A 21,750-nucleotide genomic window follows, 5' to 3' on the forward strand; every position below is an offset into this window, starting at 1 on the left:
TTTGTACTATAATCTGGTAAAAAACCAATGGTTTTATGAGGTGGTATTAAAGTCACTATCTTATCCAGGGTTTTAGGAAAACTTAAAGATTAACATTTATAGTCTGAAAAGTGTTGAAAGAAAGCAATTATTCCTAAATCAGTAATAGTACATTATAATCAACTTGAAGTAATAGAAACCTTTAATGTCATAAGTAAGGGTAAGTTGGTCAGGTGTTGATGGAGGTATTTAAGACAAATATGCTGGGTCAAAAACCTGTCTCTTGTTTCTGGTACATGATTTTGGGCAATTTAGTTGCTACTTTCTCATCTGTGATGAAAGAACATCGATACACTTCTCAAGTACATTTAGAATGATTAAATGGCAATGTCTGTGTAATATTTGACAGAGAATATCATAGAATTGGTATATGAAGCATTAAAATGTTTCAGAGTGAAGTTCATGAGGACATTAGCCATCTCTGGTTAATCAGTTTTATGTAGTACCTTCTTATAAAGTAGTTGGTGATGCTGTTTAGACCTTAGAGCACTGAATAAGACATTATGGAAGCAAATGTGTTCCTGTTTTGGCACAGAGTTCAGTGACAACACACTAATATGTCCAATACATTATCCTGTAATTAACAGTGAATGGCAAGACCGTTTGTTTATATGACCAATTAGCAGAATGACCAGTTTCAGGGATACACTATACACTGAGCTTAATCAAATGAAGGCTGGATTGATAGTCAACAGCTGTGAAGCTGGCGTGATAAAATTCTCTTCTTGAAGAGACACCTGTTAAAAGGACACCTTAGTATAACCTCGTATTGCATTTGGGGATTTCAAAATGGTTTCTCTAGAAAATAATACATTTTGGGTGATTTGGGGTCACTATATTTCTCAAATCTGCATTTGTTAATTGAAATTCTTTAAAGTTTACAGACTTTTAACAAGTTCTTCCCACAATAAGAAGTATTAAATTTTGGCAAAGGGCATAAAATCTAGTCTTGAAGACATGTAAAATCATATTCTAAAGCATTCCTTAAGGTTTGAATGCAAAAATCCAGTCTGTTGTTCTTCTCAGAAACCATGACTACAGTATCTGGCTGTTAGATCAGTAAAAGTTCTGAGTTTGTCCAACTATTGATTGCTCATTTGTCTTAATCATGGTTTCTAAACATCTCGGTTAGTAGACTCTGCAGGAATGCTTAGCATCAATTCAGCCCACAGCCTAATGCTCTATGTAATAATAACAAAGCGAGCCAAGGAAAGCTTTATTATTTACTTAGATGATAAGAAATCCTTATTACTCGTCTAAAATGTTATCCATACAAGAGGATAATTAGAAAATATAGATCTTTAGCTACAGAATAGCAACTGCTTGTTTGAACTATTGCTACACATTCATACTCTTGTTTCATTTAAAAGTATTCTCTGTGTTTGAAGGTTTCATCATATTTGATTTCTAGCTCTTTTCTATGCTTCAGTCTAATAAATGGATTGCTGATTTGCAGGTCTGAGACCCTGCAGTCTCTGGGCTTCTGTTTTCTTTTTCTCTAAATGTTCTTCAAAACTAATTAGCTTTCTGAGCTGTTGTACAGTATTTTGATGAAAAATACTGATGACTTTCCAATAAAGAAAATATAAAGTATGGTAACAGCTGAAGAAACATGAAGGCGGTCTGTTTTCATGTGCACTGTTAAGGCCAATTCCCTGGCTCAGGGCAGGGGGAGCAGATGCTCTTGTGGATCTGTGGAGAGGAGGCCTCCATGGAATGATTGCAGGGTAGTGGCCATTCCCCTTCCCTCATGAAGGTACTGCAGGAACTCTGCACATGCTGGGGAGGAGACAGGGATGAAGCATGCACACAAGAGGCTCTGGAGGTCATGCAGCTGCTGTCTCAGCGCGCTACTGTATCTGTGACAGGTCTCTAAGCATCTGCCATAACTGCTTTGGAACCTGAATGAAATCAGAGCTGCCAACAGTTGCTGGCTCTGACTGAGCTATTTTGTGTGCTTCACTATGTGCGTGCCTTATTTGAGAAGAGAATACTGAGAGGTGGAGAGGGAGGTATTTTTCTTATGTCTAGCTTCAGAAGACAGATTTGGTTATTCCAAAGGTGGAAAGGAAACCTGTACAGGATAAAGCTGTTAAAAACCGAACTCTTAAGGGCCTGGCTAAATGAGGTTCCCAAAGTGCAAAGTGTAAGGAAGAGGAAATTAAAGTACTTTCTCATTTTGTAATGCCTAGTATATCCATACACACAGAAGTTCAGGCAGAGACCAAGGCCAGAAAGGAAGTTGATGTTACACAGTAAGTATTCTAGTACTATAGTTACCCTCTAGTTCTCTCCACGTGAACAGAATGTTCTCTCCCATCATGAAACAGACTTGGCTCTGGTTTGACAACAATTTTCCTCATTGTTCGTGTCCCTGTGGAGAGATGCACTTCCAGACGCCCCTTGTTGAGGAATATGGCATAATAGGCCTGCAATGAGAAATGGTTATTGAAGATTAAAAGGAGTCTCATCTATGGCTTAGCTATAAGATATTCCGACAGAGCCATAGATTCATCTGGCCTGAGATCTTACTGAAGATAACTCATTATTTTCTTAAACTGAGCTGTTAAAATATCTGGCAATATCTTTTTAACCATTTACCATTTTTGCTTGTTAGATGATGTGGAAAGTGCAGATAGCAGTTCTCTGCCAAGCAGGTTTGTGATGGTGAATGTAACAGCTGTGTTTGAATTGGTCCTCTAACTTACAAAAGCCATCAGAACACAAAGGGTGTCAACAAAATCTGCATCCCTTGTATTCAGGAGCACAAGGCTGACCTCTGGAAATCAGGTCTCCCTCTCAACCTCGTGGCATTTTGAATGTTTAGACTGCTCTCGATCTGGTGCAATAGATTGCTATCACAAACATGTAACTTGTCTCCCACATTTAGAAAGAAGGAGACAATTTTTCATCCACAAACACGTCTGCTTTCTTCTTGCTATGGTTACCATAGCAACCAGTATTGTTTTGATATCTGATTGTGAACCCCAGGGAGCTTGAATGCAGTCCTCGTCCCCAAAGCAGATGCCAAATACACTTCCTGTCTTGTGCAGCACTGGGTACCTGCTGCACATAATCACTGGGTCCTCGAGAGTAACCTATGGCGGTGGAGATGACGGTTTCCATCAAAGTCCTCACGTCTTCAAAAGGTACTGAACCTTGCAGGTCCACGTCCAGCACAAAATGTTCTGAGGATCTAGATTAGCACTCACCATTCTCCAAAGGGACAGCCGCAAACTACTCACTCGAACATTTCTCAGCTGTTTGGTATCGAAAACCCATTTAGCAGAACACAATCACAAACAACCCTCTGCATATCAAAACTGTTATCTTTGAAATCTAAACTATGTCAACTTAATCAGCATTGATTCTACAACAGACTGAAACTAACCTCATTTCCTCCTTCAGATAGCAATTAATATATGATTTTAAAAACTAGATCTTAGTCATTATCATTAAAATTCTGGGACATTAAAATTTCATTTCTAGTTTACATTGTATTATAGTACTTAATGTTTTCTTATTTTAATTGTTTTAATAGGAACATGCTCTATTTAAAGAACTATCCTGAAAACTGGTGACTCAGCCCATTTAATTAGTCCTGATGAAGAGCAATTCGGAGCCAGTAGGTAATACATCATTATTCTGTGATGACCAAGGAAACAAATATTGGGTAGTGGAAATGTATTTCAGAATGTTTGGTCTGGTCCTCCTAGTATAACTAGTTTATCATTTGTAATAGTGAGAAAATAATTTTATTTTTCAGGATTAAAGGATAAAGGATTTAAGGGAGCTTTTGTGTTTTATATTTATTCAGCAATTATTATGTGCAGTGAGAAATGAAATAATGCTTTTCTCCCTCTACTCTTCAAAACATGTTTTATTATGACTGTTTGATACATTCCTCATAGTGCGATATACATATAAATGATGAAGCTGTGTTCACACTGTGCAGTAAAATCTGCCTGTAAATCTACCACTTAATTTAAGAAACTATTGTTATATCTCCTATGAGTTTCTTGATTCCCATCTCCCTCCTTCCAGAGGTAACCGCATGTCAGAGGTAACCACTAATGCAGATTATACCTTCATTATTTCCATGTTTTTAAAAGGTTATTTTTAAAAATTCATAGATACATATATATCTGTAAATGAAGTTATTTACTGCTTCTTGTATTAAAAGTCTATAAAGTGGTGTCATTTTTCATTTCCATATAGTTTCTATTCATCCATGTTGTCTTCTTTAGTTATAATTTATCCTTTGTGGCTACTGCTTAATATCCTATTATGCAAAAATGCTGGTTTGTTTATTTGTTCTCTGGCTGATGAACATGGGGTGGTTTCTACTTTGTCTGCTATGATAAGAAGTGTTTCTGTGAACATTCTTGTACATGTCTCATTATGCAGCTGTGAAAGAGTTTGGGTGTACACTTGGGAGTGGAAAATTCAACTTTATAAGATAGTGCAAAATCACTTTCCAAAGAGACTGTAGCCATTTCCTCTTTTCTTCCAGCTATCATTGAAAGTTCCCTTTGACCAAGGTCTTTCCAGTACTTGATATGATCATATTCCCCAATGTTTTCCCATTCTAGGGGTCTAAAAATCTAGTGTGACCTGCAGATGTTCTTGCCCCATTACGCTAAGGTTGAACATTTGAAAATATGTTTTTGAATCAATCATGTATTCTCTTCTCTGAATGTCTACTCAAATCTTCATTGTTGTCTGTTTCTTTTCCTTCTTGGTTTGTAAGAGTTACTTTTATATGCTGGTTACCAGATTTTTGAAGGTTATATATTTAGTAACTTTTCAGAATGGGATGTGTGTGTGTGTGTGTGTGTGTGTGTGTGTGTGTCCAAAGAATTCTAATATTAATGATTTTTTTTGCTTCTAATCTTTTTTGTTCAATAAATGCTTCACTTCCTTAAAATCAAAAGTTATCCTTCCATATTTAATTCCAAACATGGAATTTTTCTTTCCACATTTAAGACCTTTAATTCACTTGCAGTTTATTTTTTGGTTTGGTCTGAAGTAGAAATTCAGTTTCATTTTATTCATATAGATCACCAACTGCCCTGAAATCATTCACTGAATGGGTTCACTATTTTCTTGATGATTTGCAATGCCACTTAGTGTCAAATGTCATTTCCATCTATACTTGGGAAATTCAGCATTCTCTCTTCTGTTTCACCAGGACAGAATTTTCCATGAATGAGTATCACAGCACTACAATCCAAAACTCTACCTTTGAATGCACTGATATCTGATAGTCTAGGCATACCATCTTATTCTTCAATTTCAGGAGTTAGAGAGGTTTTGGTCTTTGATGGAAATTTTTATTGATGCATTATAATTATATTTAATATGTATATATTATACATTATATATTGTTTGCATGTACAAATATATATATATATATATATATATATATATATATATATATATATAATTTGGTCAATTTAAATCCCCAGTACCTCCCTTTTTCCCTCCTCTTTACTTCAGTTCCCCTTCCTTTCCTCTATAGGTCTCCCCTTTTTTTTTTGTTATAAATTTAAGAAATAGCTTGTCATGACTGACAAAAAGATAAGGTGGTATTTTTTTTAATTGAAATTGAATCATATTGGGGAGAATTGACATATTTTTAATATTCAGTCTTTTCATTAATATGTTGAATACATAGATTTATTGAGGACTGCTTTAATGCCTTTCGATACACTTTTATAATTTTCTCCATCTAGGTCTAATTTGTTATATTTATTCTTAAATTATATACTTATTCTTGTACTGTGTTTACTTGTACTTTTTTATTGTAGTGGTTAAGATCAGTGCAGTAATAATTTTTTTTTAAAAATCATGAATGGGTATTGAGTTTCACCTAATGTATTTTTTTGTATGTACTGAGATGGTTATATGATATTTAGATTTTCTAATATTAAATGATCCCTGCATTCTTGAGATAACCCAAATTACTCATGGCTTACATATTTTTTTAATTCTATTTGCTAATGTTTTGTGTAGGCTTTATTATTTTTTTAGGGCAAGAAATAAGTTAAGATTTTATCACATAATATTATTGACTGTTAAATTCTAAGATTAATTTAAAAATACACAAAAAATTCTAAAAAATCACATATGATTTAAAAAGGTGTGTGTACATTCAAGGGCACATTTGTAAAGCATTCCACTCTTCTGATAATGGCAGGCTAGGTAATTTCTATGAACCCTTTCATTGAGAAAAATAGATTAAATGGAAAATATATAATTAAAAATTACACTGGACAGTATTAAGGAGTACCAAAAGAAATAAGAGTTCTGATGACTAAATCTGGGTAGTTGATGAATTACTTTTAAAAGAATCAAATGATTAGGGGATATAAATACTCAAGTTTGCAACCTTACTAAGTAGACCATCTTTAGGCTTTCTTTTAACATCCTTGAGTGAGATTGGGCTACGGTAGCCGTGCCTCTGTTGATTGGGTGCAATTTGCCTCTCCTACACCAGGTCCTTCTCTGTGTTCAGAGAGACTGGACTGGTCAAGCTCTAACAGACTGCATTGCCTCAGCTAGTACAACGGGGAAGCTGCTTCTAAAAGAAATTGAAATTGAAATTGAAGAAACCCTAGTTGAATCTCCATAGATCTGATAAAGTGTTAGCCTTAAAGAAAATTAATATCATTTGAATATATTGTAAGCTTATCACTTTACATGTGAATATGGTAAGGACCATGTGAAATTTTGGTACAAATATAGGTATGACTCAGCACCTGGAATTGACCATGTGAAAATCTAGAGAAGTCAATTGCCCTAAGAAGATGATGTGAGAGAAATAGGAGAATAAGATAAATGAAATAGTTAGCTAAAAGGGGAGTTGAAATCAATGATGCATATATAAAAATATAAAAGCAATTTAAGCACGAGGGAGAACGCACTGTGGACAGGTGTGAGCGTACCTGTCCAATCTGCCTCCGTTTCCTCCGAGGTGGTGGTGTTATTCCTCCGCTTCCCAAGAGGATGATCCCAGACTCATTCCTGGTGCTGAAGGACAGATTGATTTCTGTTCCTACATCAATAGACACAGGAACAAGCTCCACGAAACCAGGCTTGGGGAAGCTAACTGTGTAAACATTCTGGGTACAAGAAGAGGAGAAGAAATCATTAGAAATAAAATTTTAATTTCTCCATCCCAGTTGCCTCTCTCAACCCATGCCACGGGGTTATGAAATACACTGTGGTTTAGAAAGCATGAACACCCACCGTGATGTGGAAAGCTTAAATGCTGTTGAAGAAATATTATTTCCAGTTAGAACTTTGAATATTCTGAGAATTTTGGGTTAAAATCAAAATGATGGCCTCCACTTTCAGGCAAATACTTCTGGTTAAAACCAGAGATAACTCACTATTGATAGATAACATTTTCTTTCATTTTAAATCTACCTTGCTAGACAGGTGTGGCAGCTTGCACCTACAATTTTAGCTACTTGGGAGGCCCAGGTGGGAGAATCACTCAAGCATAGGAGTTGGAGACCAGCCTGCGCAACATTGAGAAACCTGTCTCCAGAAAAAAAAAAAAACCAAAAAAAAAAACCAAAAAAAAAAAAAAACCCAAAACAACAAAAAAAACCCCAAACACCTGACTACCATGTAAAATCTCCCTGAAAATACTAGAGTCAATCCCTTGAGTATACTCTATCAATTATTTTTTTGTTTTAAAGATGAGTAGAGCGTGGTCTATATCTCATTCTTCTTCACGATGAGTCCACAAGAAAGATGTTCATTGCTATCAAATATGTAAGTATTTTCTAGAAAAATTCTTTAAAAATCAGAACCCTAAAACCAAAGCTTTAAAAATACTTTTTTCTCAAAATGAAAATTATACCATTGTTCTTCCTGATTATAAAATTAAATCTGATGTGGTGGTTCATGCCTGTAGTTCCAGTGGCTTGGGAGGCTGAGGCAGAAGGATCACAAGTTCAAAGCCAGCCTTAGCCACTTAGTGAGGTCCTAAACAACTTAGTAAGACCCTGCCTCAAAATAAAAAAGTAAAAAAAAAAAAAAAAAAGGGTTAGGGATTGTAGCTCAGTGGTTAAGTGCCCCCGGGTTCAATCCTTGGCACCAAAAAATAAAATATAAAATAAAGCTAATAAGATATGTTTTAGACAGTAATCAAGTGCAAAAGGGAGAAAATTATCTCCTAATCCCAAAACTGTATGGAAACTGAGTCTTTGTATAATTTATCCATTCATTCATTTTACCTTTCACAACCTTGACCCTTTTCTCTCTCATCCTCCCTATATTTAAACTGAATCATGCTGGGCATATTTATTTTTAGCCTTTTTTTCTCTGAAGTTTGTTGGGGATGTCTCTCTGTCAGTAAATACAGACCGCCATCACTTTTAATTGCTAGGGGACTTTTCCCTACTATCAATGTGCTTGCATTTATTTAAGCAAGTGTATGTCATTGGGCATTTAAAATGCTTAAAATATTCATTTTTGAAGTTCCCAATTTTGCTGGAGTAAAAGCAAGGAATCCTTTCATGTGGGCTGTCTTTTCCCTCCACAGTGTTTCAAGCCCAGTTAAATGATACAAGAGCGGGTAAAATGTGTAATCTACTTTCTATTTCAATTTTCAAATCATGGAGTTTTAGATAGTTCAGATAAAACTACTGTGCAGATATTTCAATATTTATCCAAATCAAATTTCTACCTCATATTTTTGTTGTAAAATAATTCCTGGTTACTGCAAGTGCCTTCACAGAATCATCATTTCCATGCATACAGACTACTCATTTTCTGGACAGTTTTTCCATCTTCATGTATATATCTTTTGAATGTGGATGAGAGTTAGGCTTTGAAGATTAAAACTCTCAGTAACATTTTCTTTAAGAAGCAAGTACGGATCCTTAGAGTTTTAATTCTTTATATATTTCCATTTCCCTTTTCCTAAGCTCAGGGTGGATGTCTATGACCAATTCTAAATTGGAGCCCGAGGCTATGAACAATGCGGACCTGACAGTTCTGTTCCAGTCTTTAAACCTCATTGCTCAGAAGGCAGATTTACTTTTTCTTTTTCCCTGTCTTCTCTTCATTTCCTTGAACTCTACTGGAGTGCTTTAAAGGGATTTCAATCAAAAGAAGCAGTCAAAATGAACAGTTGTATCATATCAGGGAAATTAAAATTTTGTGTGATCTAGTTAACATTTTCTTTTTTATAAAAGCTAATCACTATTGAATGCCCATAAAATTATTATTAATATTTGCTATTGACAATTGGTTCTTGCTTATATTTCAAGAGAGCAGAACTGTGTCCTGGATCTTTCTCACATGTGAATCAATCCCAATTGAAGAGTCTGCAGAATAGTCAAGAGGGATCAGGGGCCTCTAGCTGTCTTACAAAAAAAAAAAAAAAAAAAAAAAAAAAAAAGAAAAAACAACAAAACAAAACAAAACAGATTCTGAAGATTTTGGCTGACAAAAGACCTTTCCATAATGTTTGGAAGTCTTTGCAACGTAGGATGTCACAAGTCCCCATCTATGTTTCTTCAAAGACAAGGGCTGCGAACAAGGGGCTATGCCTGAATGGGTAAAATTACTACTTTTTATTTGTTTAATCTCCCAATACATTCTAGAAAAAAAAATTAATGTTGCTAATAGAGTTCCATATAATGCAGAGAGATAAAACAAATTAAAAATAGATGACAGAAAATGAGGAAAAGTAGTGTTGAAAAGGAAGGGAAAACCAGAGAGATATTAATATTAAAGATACAGCTATGGAATACTCTATATTTGGGAAAATGGAGCACAATTATGAGTCTTTATAACACCATTTCCATTATAGTAATTTATAGAATGCTTCAATCGTGCTTTTCCACTTATATATGGCTAAGACCAGGATCTGTAGAAATATATTCACAAAAGCACCCAAACTAAGTAAATGAAAAATGTTTACGGAGGCTTTAAAATGCAGACTAACCTCCAGCGAACATCCTTTGGTAACGCCCACATAATCAGGACTACTGAGTATGTTGTATGGAGTTCTTGAAATTTCAATATCTTTCAGGCAGCCGGAATATTTCCTCACATTTACTTCTGGCCTATTGAATAGTCAAATGGAAAACAAAAGCAAAGGCATTAGGGTAGGGCAGTGAAGTCTCTGACAATGGGAAGGAGGTCCTATGGAGCAAACTGGCACATGGCTCAGATCGTGTCTATCAAACTGCACATGCACACGCATGGACCCAGCTCACCATGCTTTCTGGCATCTGCTGGTTGGATTAAGTGGATGTTAACACCACCCTGCAGAAGAAGTTTTGGTATAGTTCTTATTCTCTTTAAAATAATTTCTCATAGTATTCAGTGCAAAGTACAGAAATTTACTGATTGACTACCTTCATGTGCATAATGAAGTAAGTGTTTCTTTTTTCCGTGGAGGAGCCGAAAATTTTGTGGGCAGAATAATCAAACTACATACAAAAACATTTTTAAAAATGTACTTCAAATTTAGGGAAAATATCTGGAAATATTTATTTTGAAAAAAAAAAAAACTTTTCTTATTGAGACTTGTGGAAGAAGTCAGTTAAAGAACAATGTGCATTTAAAAGAAGCTTTTATGTAAAACAAAACCAAGAAACATTCTTCTGGGTTATGTAACCTAAAAAAAACGATATCTAAAAATTAGGTTTAGACATTGACCTCAAGGTTTATATTCTATATTGGAACAATAACCAAAAAAAGCAACTAAATGTAAAAAATGTATGTTAATTTTTCCAATAGGTTGAGAAGTGGCTTCTATACTCAAACTAGACTTGAATGTTTACTTTTTGCTTATTGCTTCTTAAAACAAAACAAACCCTCCAGCAAAATGGAAAATGAACACTTTGCCTTTGAGTCTAGCATGTTGCTCTGATTTACTACGTAATGGTATATAAGTGATCTGACTTCTCTAGGACTGAGTGCACTTAGATATAAAGTGGGCATGACAATGATAATGGCACTATCTACATTATCACATTGTGAGGTCTGGATACATCAATAAACATAAGTCAGCGTATGTCCATGGTGATGGCTCCTCTTGAGTCTATAACAGTGCTGTCCAACAGAACTTTCTGTGATGATGGACGCATTTTGTTCTGCACTAAGTCAAGAGTTACTAGCTACCTGTGGCTACTGGGACTTGGAAGGTAGCTGTGCGAATGAGGAACTGAATATTGATTGTTATTTGCTTTTGAATGAAAGTTAAATAGCTATTATGGCTAGTGACAGTTCTGTTGAACAGGGAAGGTATATAGCGGTAAACATGCACTTTTTCCTTATGTAGTGTTAATAAGTATCTGGAAAATTGTCCAGTCCATACCAATATTGCACTTGATAGGGTAATGATTAATTTTCTCCTTCCTGTCCCCTGATGCCAAGTTTTTCTTTTTCATCTTAATAAAACACACATGGCACCAGGAAAAACAGGTGGGAAAGCAAATTAGACCCTGGCAGTGTGTATTAGGTGATTTACTTCATGTCAGGTCTTTATGCTGTTCCCCACCCCCAGCCTTCTCTCTCTGGAACTTTTTCTTTGATCATTTCCCCTTCCTCTCAAGGTCTTTTCCTCCTGTTCTTTCAGTTAGTAATTGTGAAGAACATGCCCAACTGGAGGGTGGGGATCGTGCTTAGATTCTTGTAAGAAGCAGGGGGATGTGTGAATTTCATTTGCAGTGTTCATTTGCTTCCAAATTTTCCTTTAGGGGAAGAAAGATTCTGATTTCTCAGAAGTCTTGTCAATAAAGTACATTGCTCCTACAAGTTCATTGTTTCGTGGAAATACAAAGAACCATTTCCAAATACAATGATTTAGCAAGCTCAATGTTTGGAAAATCACAAGGGGCTAGTGATGACACATGGAGATCAGATTCTTAATGATAACCACAGACCTCTGTTTCCTCAGGGTCACCACTCAAGGTCAAATTACAACGCTGCACAGTGCCATCCCAGAGTTTTATTAACATATATTTCAATTGAAAGTCAGACTTTGCCTTTTAGATGTCTCAGCAAACATAGAATGACTAGTCTCATAACAGTATCATGATAAAACAACTTGTTTTATTTTTCCCCACTTTCTGATAAGTCTGGTCTTTGCTTTAAATATTTCTTGGATCAGTTCGACTTCATTATCTCCTATCCAGAAATCTGGCATAGTTAGGCTCTTAAATGCTGAAACACCACGCATGAGTTCTAGCCAGAGTGTGCCAGCCCTGCTCATCTCTGGGGTTGATTGGCCATCTACAAAGGCTGCTAATTCCTGCTAATGCCTGTCTGCAAGTAAGAATTAATGCTCTTGAGAAGGTAGGGGGACCATTTGCAAACTTCTTCACTGGTAATTCAAGCAGTTGTTTTAAACAGTATTTCCACAGATTCCTTTCATCTGGCTCCACAATAATTCTAAAAAAACCCACTGCAACTATATAAGCAGCTTTGATAAGAGGTGCAAAGGCCCCGTGAATATTTGCATATTGCAGGCCCATAAAAAGCAACGAGGCAGTGATAAGCATCTGAGAACACAGATAGACTGTTCAGCAGACAGCCTGGTACCAGGGAGGCCAGAGTCTGGAGAGTCAAGAGACCTCTTTGCTCTGTCCCCCAGAACTAGATTGTGCCCATACACTTGAGCAGCTGTGCTTGGAGCATGTGCTACTGGTCAGGAGCGGAGCACTATGCACAGTTGGTTGAACAAGTAAGCAGAGCAAATCTGTCACCGCTGGTGAAATAACTCAAATTGCAGCTCAATGATGGTGGGTAAGCAGCAGCATCTTTGTAAGCGAAGGGCAGCGTGAGAACTCTCTCGGAATGCATTATTTGCTCATGAAATGTACTATGAATAAAGCTGCGCAGGTGTCACTCTGCTTCTGCACCACTGCTTTATCTAAGAAGCCATATTTACCCAACCCATGCACTTGAAGGAGGCATGCATAAATTTAAATTTTACCTGGCTTTCATACTAAGTCAAAGGGAAGAGAGAGAGAGAGAGAGAGAGAGAAAAAAAAACCAATTTACTTATAATTGCATTTTCATTTAGAAAAACAATAAACTTTAACCATAAATCTTCTTTTAAAAAAAAATCATCTCGTGGAGAAGGAATTTAAATACTGACCGAACAGAAAACAGACATGTGCCCTTGATTGAAGTAAAATTAGAATTCAGAGATGACCATTTTCCACACTTTTCTCTTGAATAATTTTTATTTTGGAATATGAAATTTAAAGTACTTATTTTATCAATATAATAAATGAGAAAATGTACAAACGTAGGTTTCTGAGAAGCTTATAAATAGAGCTCTCAATAAGCTTCAGCTTAACAATACATGTAAAAATAATGTATGTCAACCATATAGTCTGCACTTTATCATGTTGAGATCTATCTGTGTACAAAAGAACTGGTAACTATGAATGCTTGGTTCCTTTATCAATCACAAATATGCATCTAAATATTATTTTGAGATAATGTACCATACTACAGCAATATTGTAATTGTGAATGCTATAATGAGAGAGCTAAAAAAAACCTCAGCAATGCAGATTCCCTGGACATGTAGTCTCCAAAACCACTAAGACATAAACCCTTCTCAATGAAATTACATGTCCATGTTTGTAGGTAATTCCTAAAAATCACTTTATGATAATTAAAATCACCACTAGAATAAATGAAGCTAGATTTAGATAGCCTTATTTTGAATACATTCAGGAGAATATGGCTAATGAATTTGCAAAGTAAATCTTAGATTTGAACAACTGTTGAATCCTTGGTATTTAGTAAGGTGGCTATCACGTAGTAGATGCTCAACTAACATGTGTTGCATGCTTGATTCCAAATTGGATGTCCAAGTATAACTGTGTCTCTATTTAAATGCATTTGATTTACATTGATTTTTCTAACTTGAGGCTTTAAATCTATATTACCAACACAAAGAAGTACTTTATAATGTAGATGGATGAAAAACTAGTTGATTTGCACCAAGAAGTTTATCAACTCAAACCCTTGAAAGACTGATAATTAGATAATGTCCTCGTCTATGAGTTTAGATTCAGGGGAGAGAAGGAACCTTTCAGCTTGCATGCTGCTGATATAAAAAAATGAGACCCAGGTACCACTGCTCTATTAGGAAATAAGAAGATAACTGACACCACACTTTTCCATGATAGTTTTATGCGATTTCTCTAAATGTAATCTGTCTTTGTGAATGAGAAGCACCTAGATAGAAATATTATACACCCATTAAAAACTATCAAACTAAGTACTCTGTATGTAGTAAACTCTAATGATTTAACCGAATGAACTCGTTCCATTCTAATCTAATTCATTTCACATTTATGAAGGGCCAAACACTTTATATTTCTCATGTTTTATAATAAGCACTGCATTGATAATATGGCACAGATTTCTGACATTTTTTGAACTAAACTGTGAGCTACAGATGTTTCCTCATTCTGTCCACTAAAAAGCATGTGTAAAACGTGATGAAAGTGTTGGCCTGGGCATGAGAAAAACTAATGCAGTCTAGCATTAGGCATATGGGAAAGCTCCAATAAGCCATTATGATGCTAGTGCTCAGCAATAAAACAGGTTACACTCACAGTCTCCTGGAACACTGACTCATTTGCAGAACACTGAGCAATGTCAGAGTGCCATTACCTCCAGTGAATGTGCAAGAAGAACAGCAATTACAAGATCCACATTCCACTCTGGCTTCTACCTTTAATTACTTTCATAATTCTTTTCAGCAGGTGCATAGACAGGAAATAGTGATTCTAATCCATCTCCTCAACAAAGATGTCAAACTAATCCTTTGATTTCTAAACCCTGGTGGTGTTCTAACATGCAACATGATTTTTTTTTTTTTTTTTAATTAGGCCTTTTCTGCTGCTGAAGGTTATATGGCAATTCCTATTGTAATTAAACTTCAGAACTCTAGTGAACATAATGACCATTTAATTAAAACTTAATCCTTCATTTTAAATATACGCTAAGTTACCTCAAGTTTCTCAGGGTTGGCAGGCCACCAAAATATATTTTGTCATCTGCTTTCAGGTCAAGACCAAAGTTGTTTCCAGAAGACGAAGTTGCTATGTTCTCCTCCTGGTTAGTATCTATGTCTACGATTGATATGTTGGCTGTAAAGGAGATAGGAAGTTTAATAAGCAAATCAATCACATCCATATCATCACTGATACTTCAAGGTAAATTTAGTTTACTTCTCAAATTAACATTGACATTATCAATCACTTGTACTATATTTAACCAATTAATAATTGAAGACACAATAATAACACCAATACAAAAATCACTGAACTACCCACACATAATGACTTTGAACAGTAGGAAGGCAAACCAGTGAAGACAAAGGAAAGAAGTTTGGATGGACAACAAAGAACCACTTAATATAGTTTTCCACAGTGTAGGTCAGTAGTCAGATAATAAATTAAGACAGTTAAATGCTAAGATGAATGTCTAATTGGGAATTGGATAATTGAATATGCTTGAATCTGTGGCTCTTTCTGTGAATTTCAGTGTTCTAAAAACTACTGAGATTTAGAATCATCTGCAAAGCCTTATGCTCTCATATGAAATGGTTGTACATGGCAGTGTTGAGATGGGGATCTTTGATCCTGCAAGACAGTGAGACTCACGTCCATGGTAAATCTCGTTTTAGACTTGGAAACTGAGTGTGGTGAGTGAGGACTAGCTCTCAGGTCTTACCGCCTTTCTCTTAGGTCTCTCAAGGTATTTCTCATGTGATAAGGACAAGAATTCAGAAATAAGAAAAACGGAAGAAGAATCACTCCTCTGCTTATACTGCATTGTTCAGCAGATGGAAATTCTTTGTCATTGATTTTCCTTCCTCATTTGTAAGAGTCAAGCTAGGCTCTTTCTGAATTATGTGCTTTCTCACCCCACCATTTACTTCAACCACTTCACCTAGTCTGGATCCTTGATGTACACTGAGATATCAGTTCCTTAACATGACAGATTCCACTTGTCTATCTATGCCTGATGCAGAATCGAAATTTCCCCAAGGTTGAACATGGGCATTTTAACCAACTGGTTATAATGGAATTTCTGAATTTTAATCCTTTGGATTGTAGTTTCTTGGATGTTCCTGGTTCAAATAAATCAGATAATACTGGATTAAACAAAGTTAAACATGTATCTTAACTTTACAGCTATTTCAGCATACTATTGTGCAATGCAATACTTCAGAAGAGGTACACAGACCAAGAAGTATTTGGATCTTCTTTTCTCTCCACTTATCATCTTCTAGAATTTGTATCTTTGTAAACAGAAAAATATTAAATTCTAAATTCTATTGTACCTGATAATGCTACTATTCCAAAGAGATGTATCTTCAGTGAAATCAAGAACAATTGCCACATAAAAAAATGACCCGAATCAAATTCTCAGACTTATTAGTGCCTCAAATCCTCAAAGCAGACTTTTATAAAGACAAACAAAAACCACTAAAAAGAACAATTATCCTGTTAAAAATGTTTAGCAAGTTAAGATTTTACAATTAAATTACTTTCATAAACTTTAATTTTGTACCCATTTAATTACTTTAATACATATAATTAGCTTTTCATGCGTACACCTCTTTTATTAGACTAGTGGGTAAAAGAAAATAGATTTATAAAACTGTTTCCTAGATTTCTTCATACATATTCCTTTTTATCTAGATCACAAAGAAGTTTTTATGTGGTGCTATTGACTGGAACATGAAAATCGTCTCTTTCTGCAGACTTGGTGGATATTTTAATGGTGTCCGTGAAATGAGATTCTGCCTCTATCGCTGGCAAGCCAGAGACTGGAGGTGGTTTTCTTCCTTATCCTTGAGTGAATATATGCATTTTTAGAAATCATTCTAAGGAAAATTGATTAAAGAGCAGCAACACAATTCAATTGAAACTCACTGGCCCAGGCGGTCACTCTGACAGAGAGGTGCAGGAAGGCGTATTTTTGCTAACTTAGGGGAGGACTTTTTACCCCATCCTTCACAAGTGATAGCGACCAAAGTGGATTCAGCCAGGAAATACTAACACTGGCTTTTACTTCTCGTCCTATTTCTTTCCCTTACAGGATAGAAAAGTAAGCTACTAACACCAAATTTCAGAGTTGATGAGTTCAGTCATCATTTTTATAGGGAAGTAGAGAAATAAGTTTTTTTTTTTATTAAATTACAGATACAGACTAGGGGCTTCACAAGTAATTATATGATCAGTGCTGAGTTATTATAAACTAATTAATTTTACTTTGGTAATTCTTTTCTTCTTTCTCTTAATCTTTTGGAAACCTAAATAAAATTGTTTTGAGCTTTGCTTCTCTATCAATGCACACGGGGGATATGCCACACTTACTGGCCACTGTGGTTCTACTGACTCACTCTCAGGAAGATGGGGAATGCCCCCTAACGGAGTGTATTTGACTTCCAAGGGGCGATAGTTTTGTAAATTAGTTGAGAATAATTAATATAAAACAACTAATCTGGTCACTGAAAAGAAGCAATAATCCATTTTGCTGAGGCCTTATTTCAGTCCTATCTATCCTACTATGCTGGAGACTCTGATCTTGCTAAAATCCTTGAGACCAGCCCATTTCCTGACACCCCGCACCCCCTTTTCTAGACCCAGTGGTGTACTTTTGGTTCTCATCACAATCTTTATCCAATATTTGATGCTACTAGCATTCCCTTCCTTTTAGAAACCTCTTTGGTCTCCCAGCATGTTACACTCTCTGGCTTTTCATTTCTCCATCTCCTTCCCTATTTATTTGAACATTTCTGAAATGTTGATACTCCCTAATGCCTCTTCCTTTGCCCACTTCTCAGTTTTAGCCATCTGTGTAAACTCAAATTTATCTACTTACAATATGTTGATAATTCAAGAATATTACCTGCTTTTTTTCCTTTAAATCCACTTTCAACAGGTGAAGTAGTATTGTTTGTGTTTTCCTTCAGTACTAAACATATTCTAAGTCAAAATGAAGCTATTTTTACTCCAAAATACCTATTACCTATTTTACTTGGTGGCAATATGACTCGCCTTCAGTTTCCTAAACTGGAAAGTCATCTTCCTCACCATTCACATCTCATCCATCAACATCCTTACTGATTTCTCCTTCTAAATGGACATTTGTACTATTTTGAGAAACATTTTTACTGACGTATAATTGGCACCTTATACTTTGCCTATGTTTAAAGTACACAAGCTAACAAGTTTTAAAATTCTTTGTACCTATGGACCCTATCACCACAATCAAGAAAGTGAACATGTCCACAAACCCAAACATTTTTGTCGTGTTGTAACCCTCCTGCCCATCCCTCCCTGCGTGCCCTGTCCACAGGTAGCCTCTATTTGCTTTCTGTGACTGTAGGTCAGTTTTCACTGTCCATATAATTTTATATAAATGTGGTTTTTGCTTGCCTAATTTCACTCAATAATTATTTTTATATTCAACCATTTTGTATGTACATTCATATTTTTATGAACAAGTAGCATTCCATTGCATGGTATATAAAAATCCATGTATTTCCATTTACCTGTTGATGGTTATTTGGTTTCTTTTCAGTCATTGGCCATAACAAATAAAGGTGATGTGAATATCATGCTATAAGTCTTTGTATGGATATATGGTTTCAGGTGTCTTAGGTGAATCCCTGGGTGTAGAAAGGCTATTTCGTAGGGTAGGTGAACATGCCAACCTGCTTGCCAATATTACTGTGCCATTTTATATGTTCATCAGCAGTGTAGGAGAGCTTTAGTTAATCCACATCTTTGCCAGCACTACTTATGATCTGTCTTTTAAATTTTAGACATTTTAATAACTGTGTAGTGATATCACATTTTGGATTTATTTTGCATTTTCCCTATTTGCATTCTGCATTTGAATCCTACTGCAACTCTTTTTTTTTATTGTAAACAAATGGGATACATGTTGTTTCTCTGTTTGTACATGGAGTAAAGGCATACCATTTGTGTAATCATAAATTTACATAGGATAATGTTGTTTGTTTCATTCTGTTATTTTTTCCCTTCCCCCCACCCCTCCAACCCCTCTTTTCCCTCTATACAGTCCTTCTTTCCTCCATTTTTGCCTCCCTCCCTAACTCTAACTCTAACCCTTACACTAACCCCTCCCACCCCCCATTATGTGTCATCATTCACTTATCAGAGAGATCATTCGACATTTGGTTTTTTGAGATTGGCTTATCTCACTTAGCATGATATTCTCCAATTTCATCCATTTGCCTGCAAATGCCATAATTTTATCATTCTTTATGACTGAGTAATATTCCCTTATATATATAAACCACAGTTTCTTTATCCATTCATCAATTGAAGGGCATCCAGGTTGGTTCCACAATCTGGCTATTGTGAATTGAGCAGCAATGAACATTGATGTGGCTGTATCTCTGTAGTATGCTGATTTTAAGTCCTTTGGGTATAGGCCAAGGAGTGGGATAGCTAGGTCAAATGGTTGTTCCAGTCCAAGTTTTCTAAGGAATCTCCACACTGCTTTCCAGGGTGGCTGCACTAATTTGCAGCCCCACCAGCAATGTATGGGTGTACCTTTCTCCCCACATCCTTGCCAACACCTGTTGTTGCTTGTATTCTTGATAATTGCCATTCTAATTGGGGTGAGATGGAATCTTAGGGTAGTTTTGATTTGCATTTCTCTTATTACTAGAGATGTTGAACATTTTTCCATATGTTTGTTGATTGCTTGTAGATCTTCTTCTGTGGAGTGTCTGTTCATTTCCTTAGCCCATTTGTCGATTGGGTTATTTGCATTCTTGGTGTAGAGTTTTTTGAGTTCTTTATAGATTCTGGAGATTAGTGCTCTATCTGAAGTAGGATTGGCAAAGATTTTCTCCCATTCTGTAGGCTCTTTCTTCGCATTGCTGATCTACTGCAACTCTTATATCACTGCTTTAAGTGGGATCGTGACTATTGATATTGAAGGAAATAATTACATTCTTATATTTTATTGAGATCGCAATTCCCAACTACACCTAGTCTTGGTTTTTGTTTTGTGAACTATTTCCTTATAACTTTTGCTTCTTTTTCTGTTTTGACCTTAAGGCTTCTATGTTTAATAAAAAAAAATTATGTTAACTGAGCTGCTAGAATAATAAAATGCTTTAAAAGCATTATCAAAATGAGGAACAACCCAAAACAGGAGAAACCAGAAGTTCCCAACCTAATTTGACAATTCAAGTTATAAACAATAAAACCTTGTAGGATTTAATGTGGTATTTTCTAATGGTGATACTACAGAGACATACAAGAAAAGGTTGTAGGATAACTCATGTCATTAAGACTCAAAATGAAGAATGGGTCTTAGAGAATGAGAATGATTTCTTGGTGTGCTTGATCATATTCAAGAATGCATACAGCAATTGTCAATCTAGAGTTAATGTGAAGAACAGGATGGAGATATTTGAAAGAGAAGGTGTCAATCAGTTCCGGCAAAAGGGATCAAGCTAGAGAACAGGCTGAAGCAGAAGATACTATTTGGAAAAGAAAAGGCAAAGTTCTTCAGATTTTTGGACCAGAGAGCAGAAAAAATGTAGGTCTAATAAAATCTGGAAAAGCTGCACCAATGGTGGAAAAAACTTTTGACATTGACGGAATGCTTCAGTTACAATTAACGGGAAACATATTTAACTTCTTCCAAGTTTGTACGGTACTGTAATTTGACCTTTGACTAACATTATTTAAGACTACAGGTCTTTTGATTACTCCTTTTATTGGACAGAAGGGTCTATATACTTGACTGATTGTGGAAACCAATATTTCCAAGGTGATAATTTACAGAAATTATTCTGCTAGGGAGTCAAATCATTCGATCCTCATTTTTCGCACTGCAGATTTATTTTAACACATTATTATCTTTAGAGTTTATAGCACTAAGCCCTTCATCCTAGTACTCCTGTGATTTTCTTTCCTTTACCTTTCCCACAATGTATATTGATCTTTTCCTTCTTTCTTCAAACCTATTATTCTACTACCTCTTATCTTTTTCTAGTCTCCATTTATTTTCTACTTTTATCTCCAATTAAAAATTAGGGCATCTAGAGAGAATTATCTGAAAATCCCATCCCACAGCTAGAAACTTATCTCTCACTTCACTTCTCCTTTTGTCTTGTCTTGCGGAGCAAGGGTTTCTTTCTGTCTCAGAATGGCACCATATGGGTGCCGTGCTCTCAGGCTTTCTAAAGGCCCATGCTGTATCCATTATTATTCCTTTCATTTGTATTTCCAATTGCTTCTTCCTCCTCTAATTGCTGCCTCTTTCTCCAATTATATCCTCCAGAGCCTACAGACATGATCGAGAATCATCCATTCATCCACTCATCAAACATTTATTGAGTATTACTATGTACTAGGAACTGATGGAGAAAACCAACACGTTTCTCACTTTGTGACCCCTTGCCCTCAAATTCCATATCCCCTTTCTTTGCTACTACCCTTCTTCTGGGTATCAGAATCAGTCTGCACTCACTGGGTCTGCTTTCCCATGGTACTTTATGACATAATACTCTGCTCTTGACTTCACAGTGACTACTCCACCATTCTTTCCAAAGCCTCCAGTGATGATGAAAATCTTTTCAATATTTGTGTTCTCCAGAGTTTTGGATTATCTTATTCTAGATATAGCTATTTGAATTTTCTCATCACTA

The 21,750-nt window shown here is 35.8% G+C and overlaps 1 protein-coding gene across 7 annotated transcripts in view; it reads right to left on the bottom strand.

The window, feature by feature from the left end:
• The window catches only part of Lama2 (laminin subunit alpha 2), a 582,198-nt gene that overhangs the window by 24,013 nt on the left and 536,435 nt on the right, over positions 1-21,750 (bottom strand). For 5 of the 7 annotated variants that reach the window (XM_047557826.1, XM_047557823.1, XM_047557825.1 and 2 more), the window contains 5 exons: positions 15,049-15,187; positions 13,007-13,018; positions 10,007-10,127; positions 6,987-7,163; positions 2,320-2,468 (listed from right to left, as the gene is read on the bottom strand). In XM_047557826.1, coding sequence (XP_047413782.1) covers positions 2,320-2,468; positions 6,987-7,163; positions 10,007-10,127; positions 13,007-13,018; positions 15,049-15,187 — 598 coding nt within the window. The remainder of the gene's footprint in view (positions 1-2,319; positions 2,469-6,986; positions 7,164-10,006; positions 10,128-13,006; positions 13,019-15,048; positions 15,188-21,750) is intronic. The other 2 variants (XM_047557822.1, XM_047557827.1) reach the window with 1 other exon arrangement.

Source organism: Sciurus carolinensis, chromosome 7, assembly GCF_902686445.1.
Source record: "Sciurus carolinensis chromosome 7, mSciCar1.2, whole genome shotgun sequence".
NCBI lineage: Eukaryota > Metazoa > Chordata > Mammalia > Rodentia > Sciuridae > Sciurus > Sciurus carolinensis.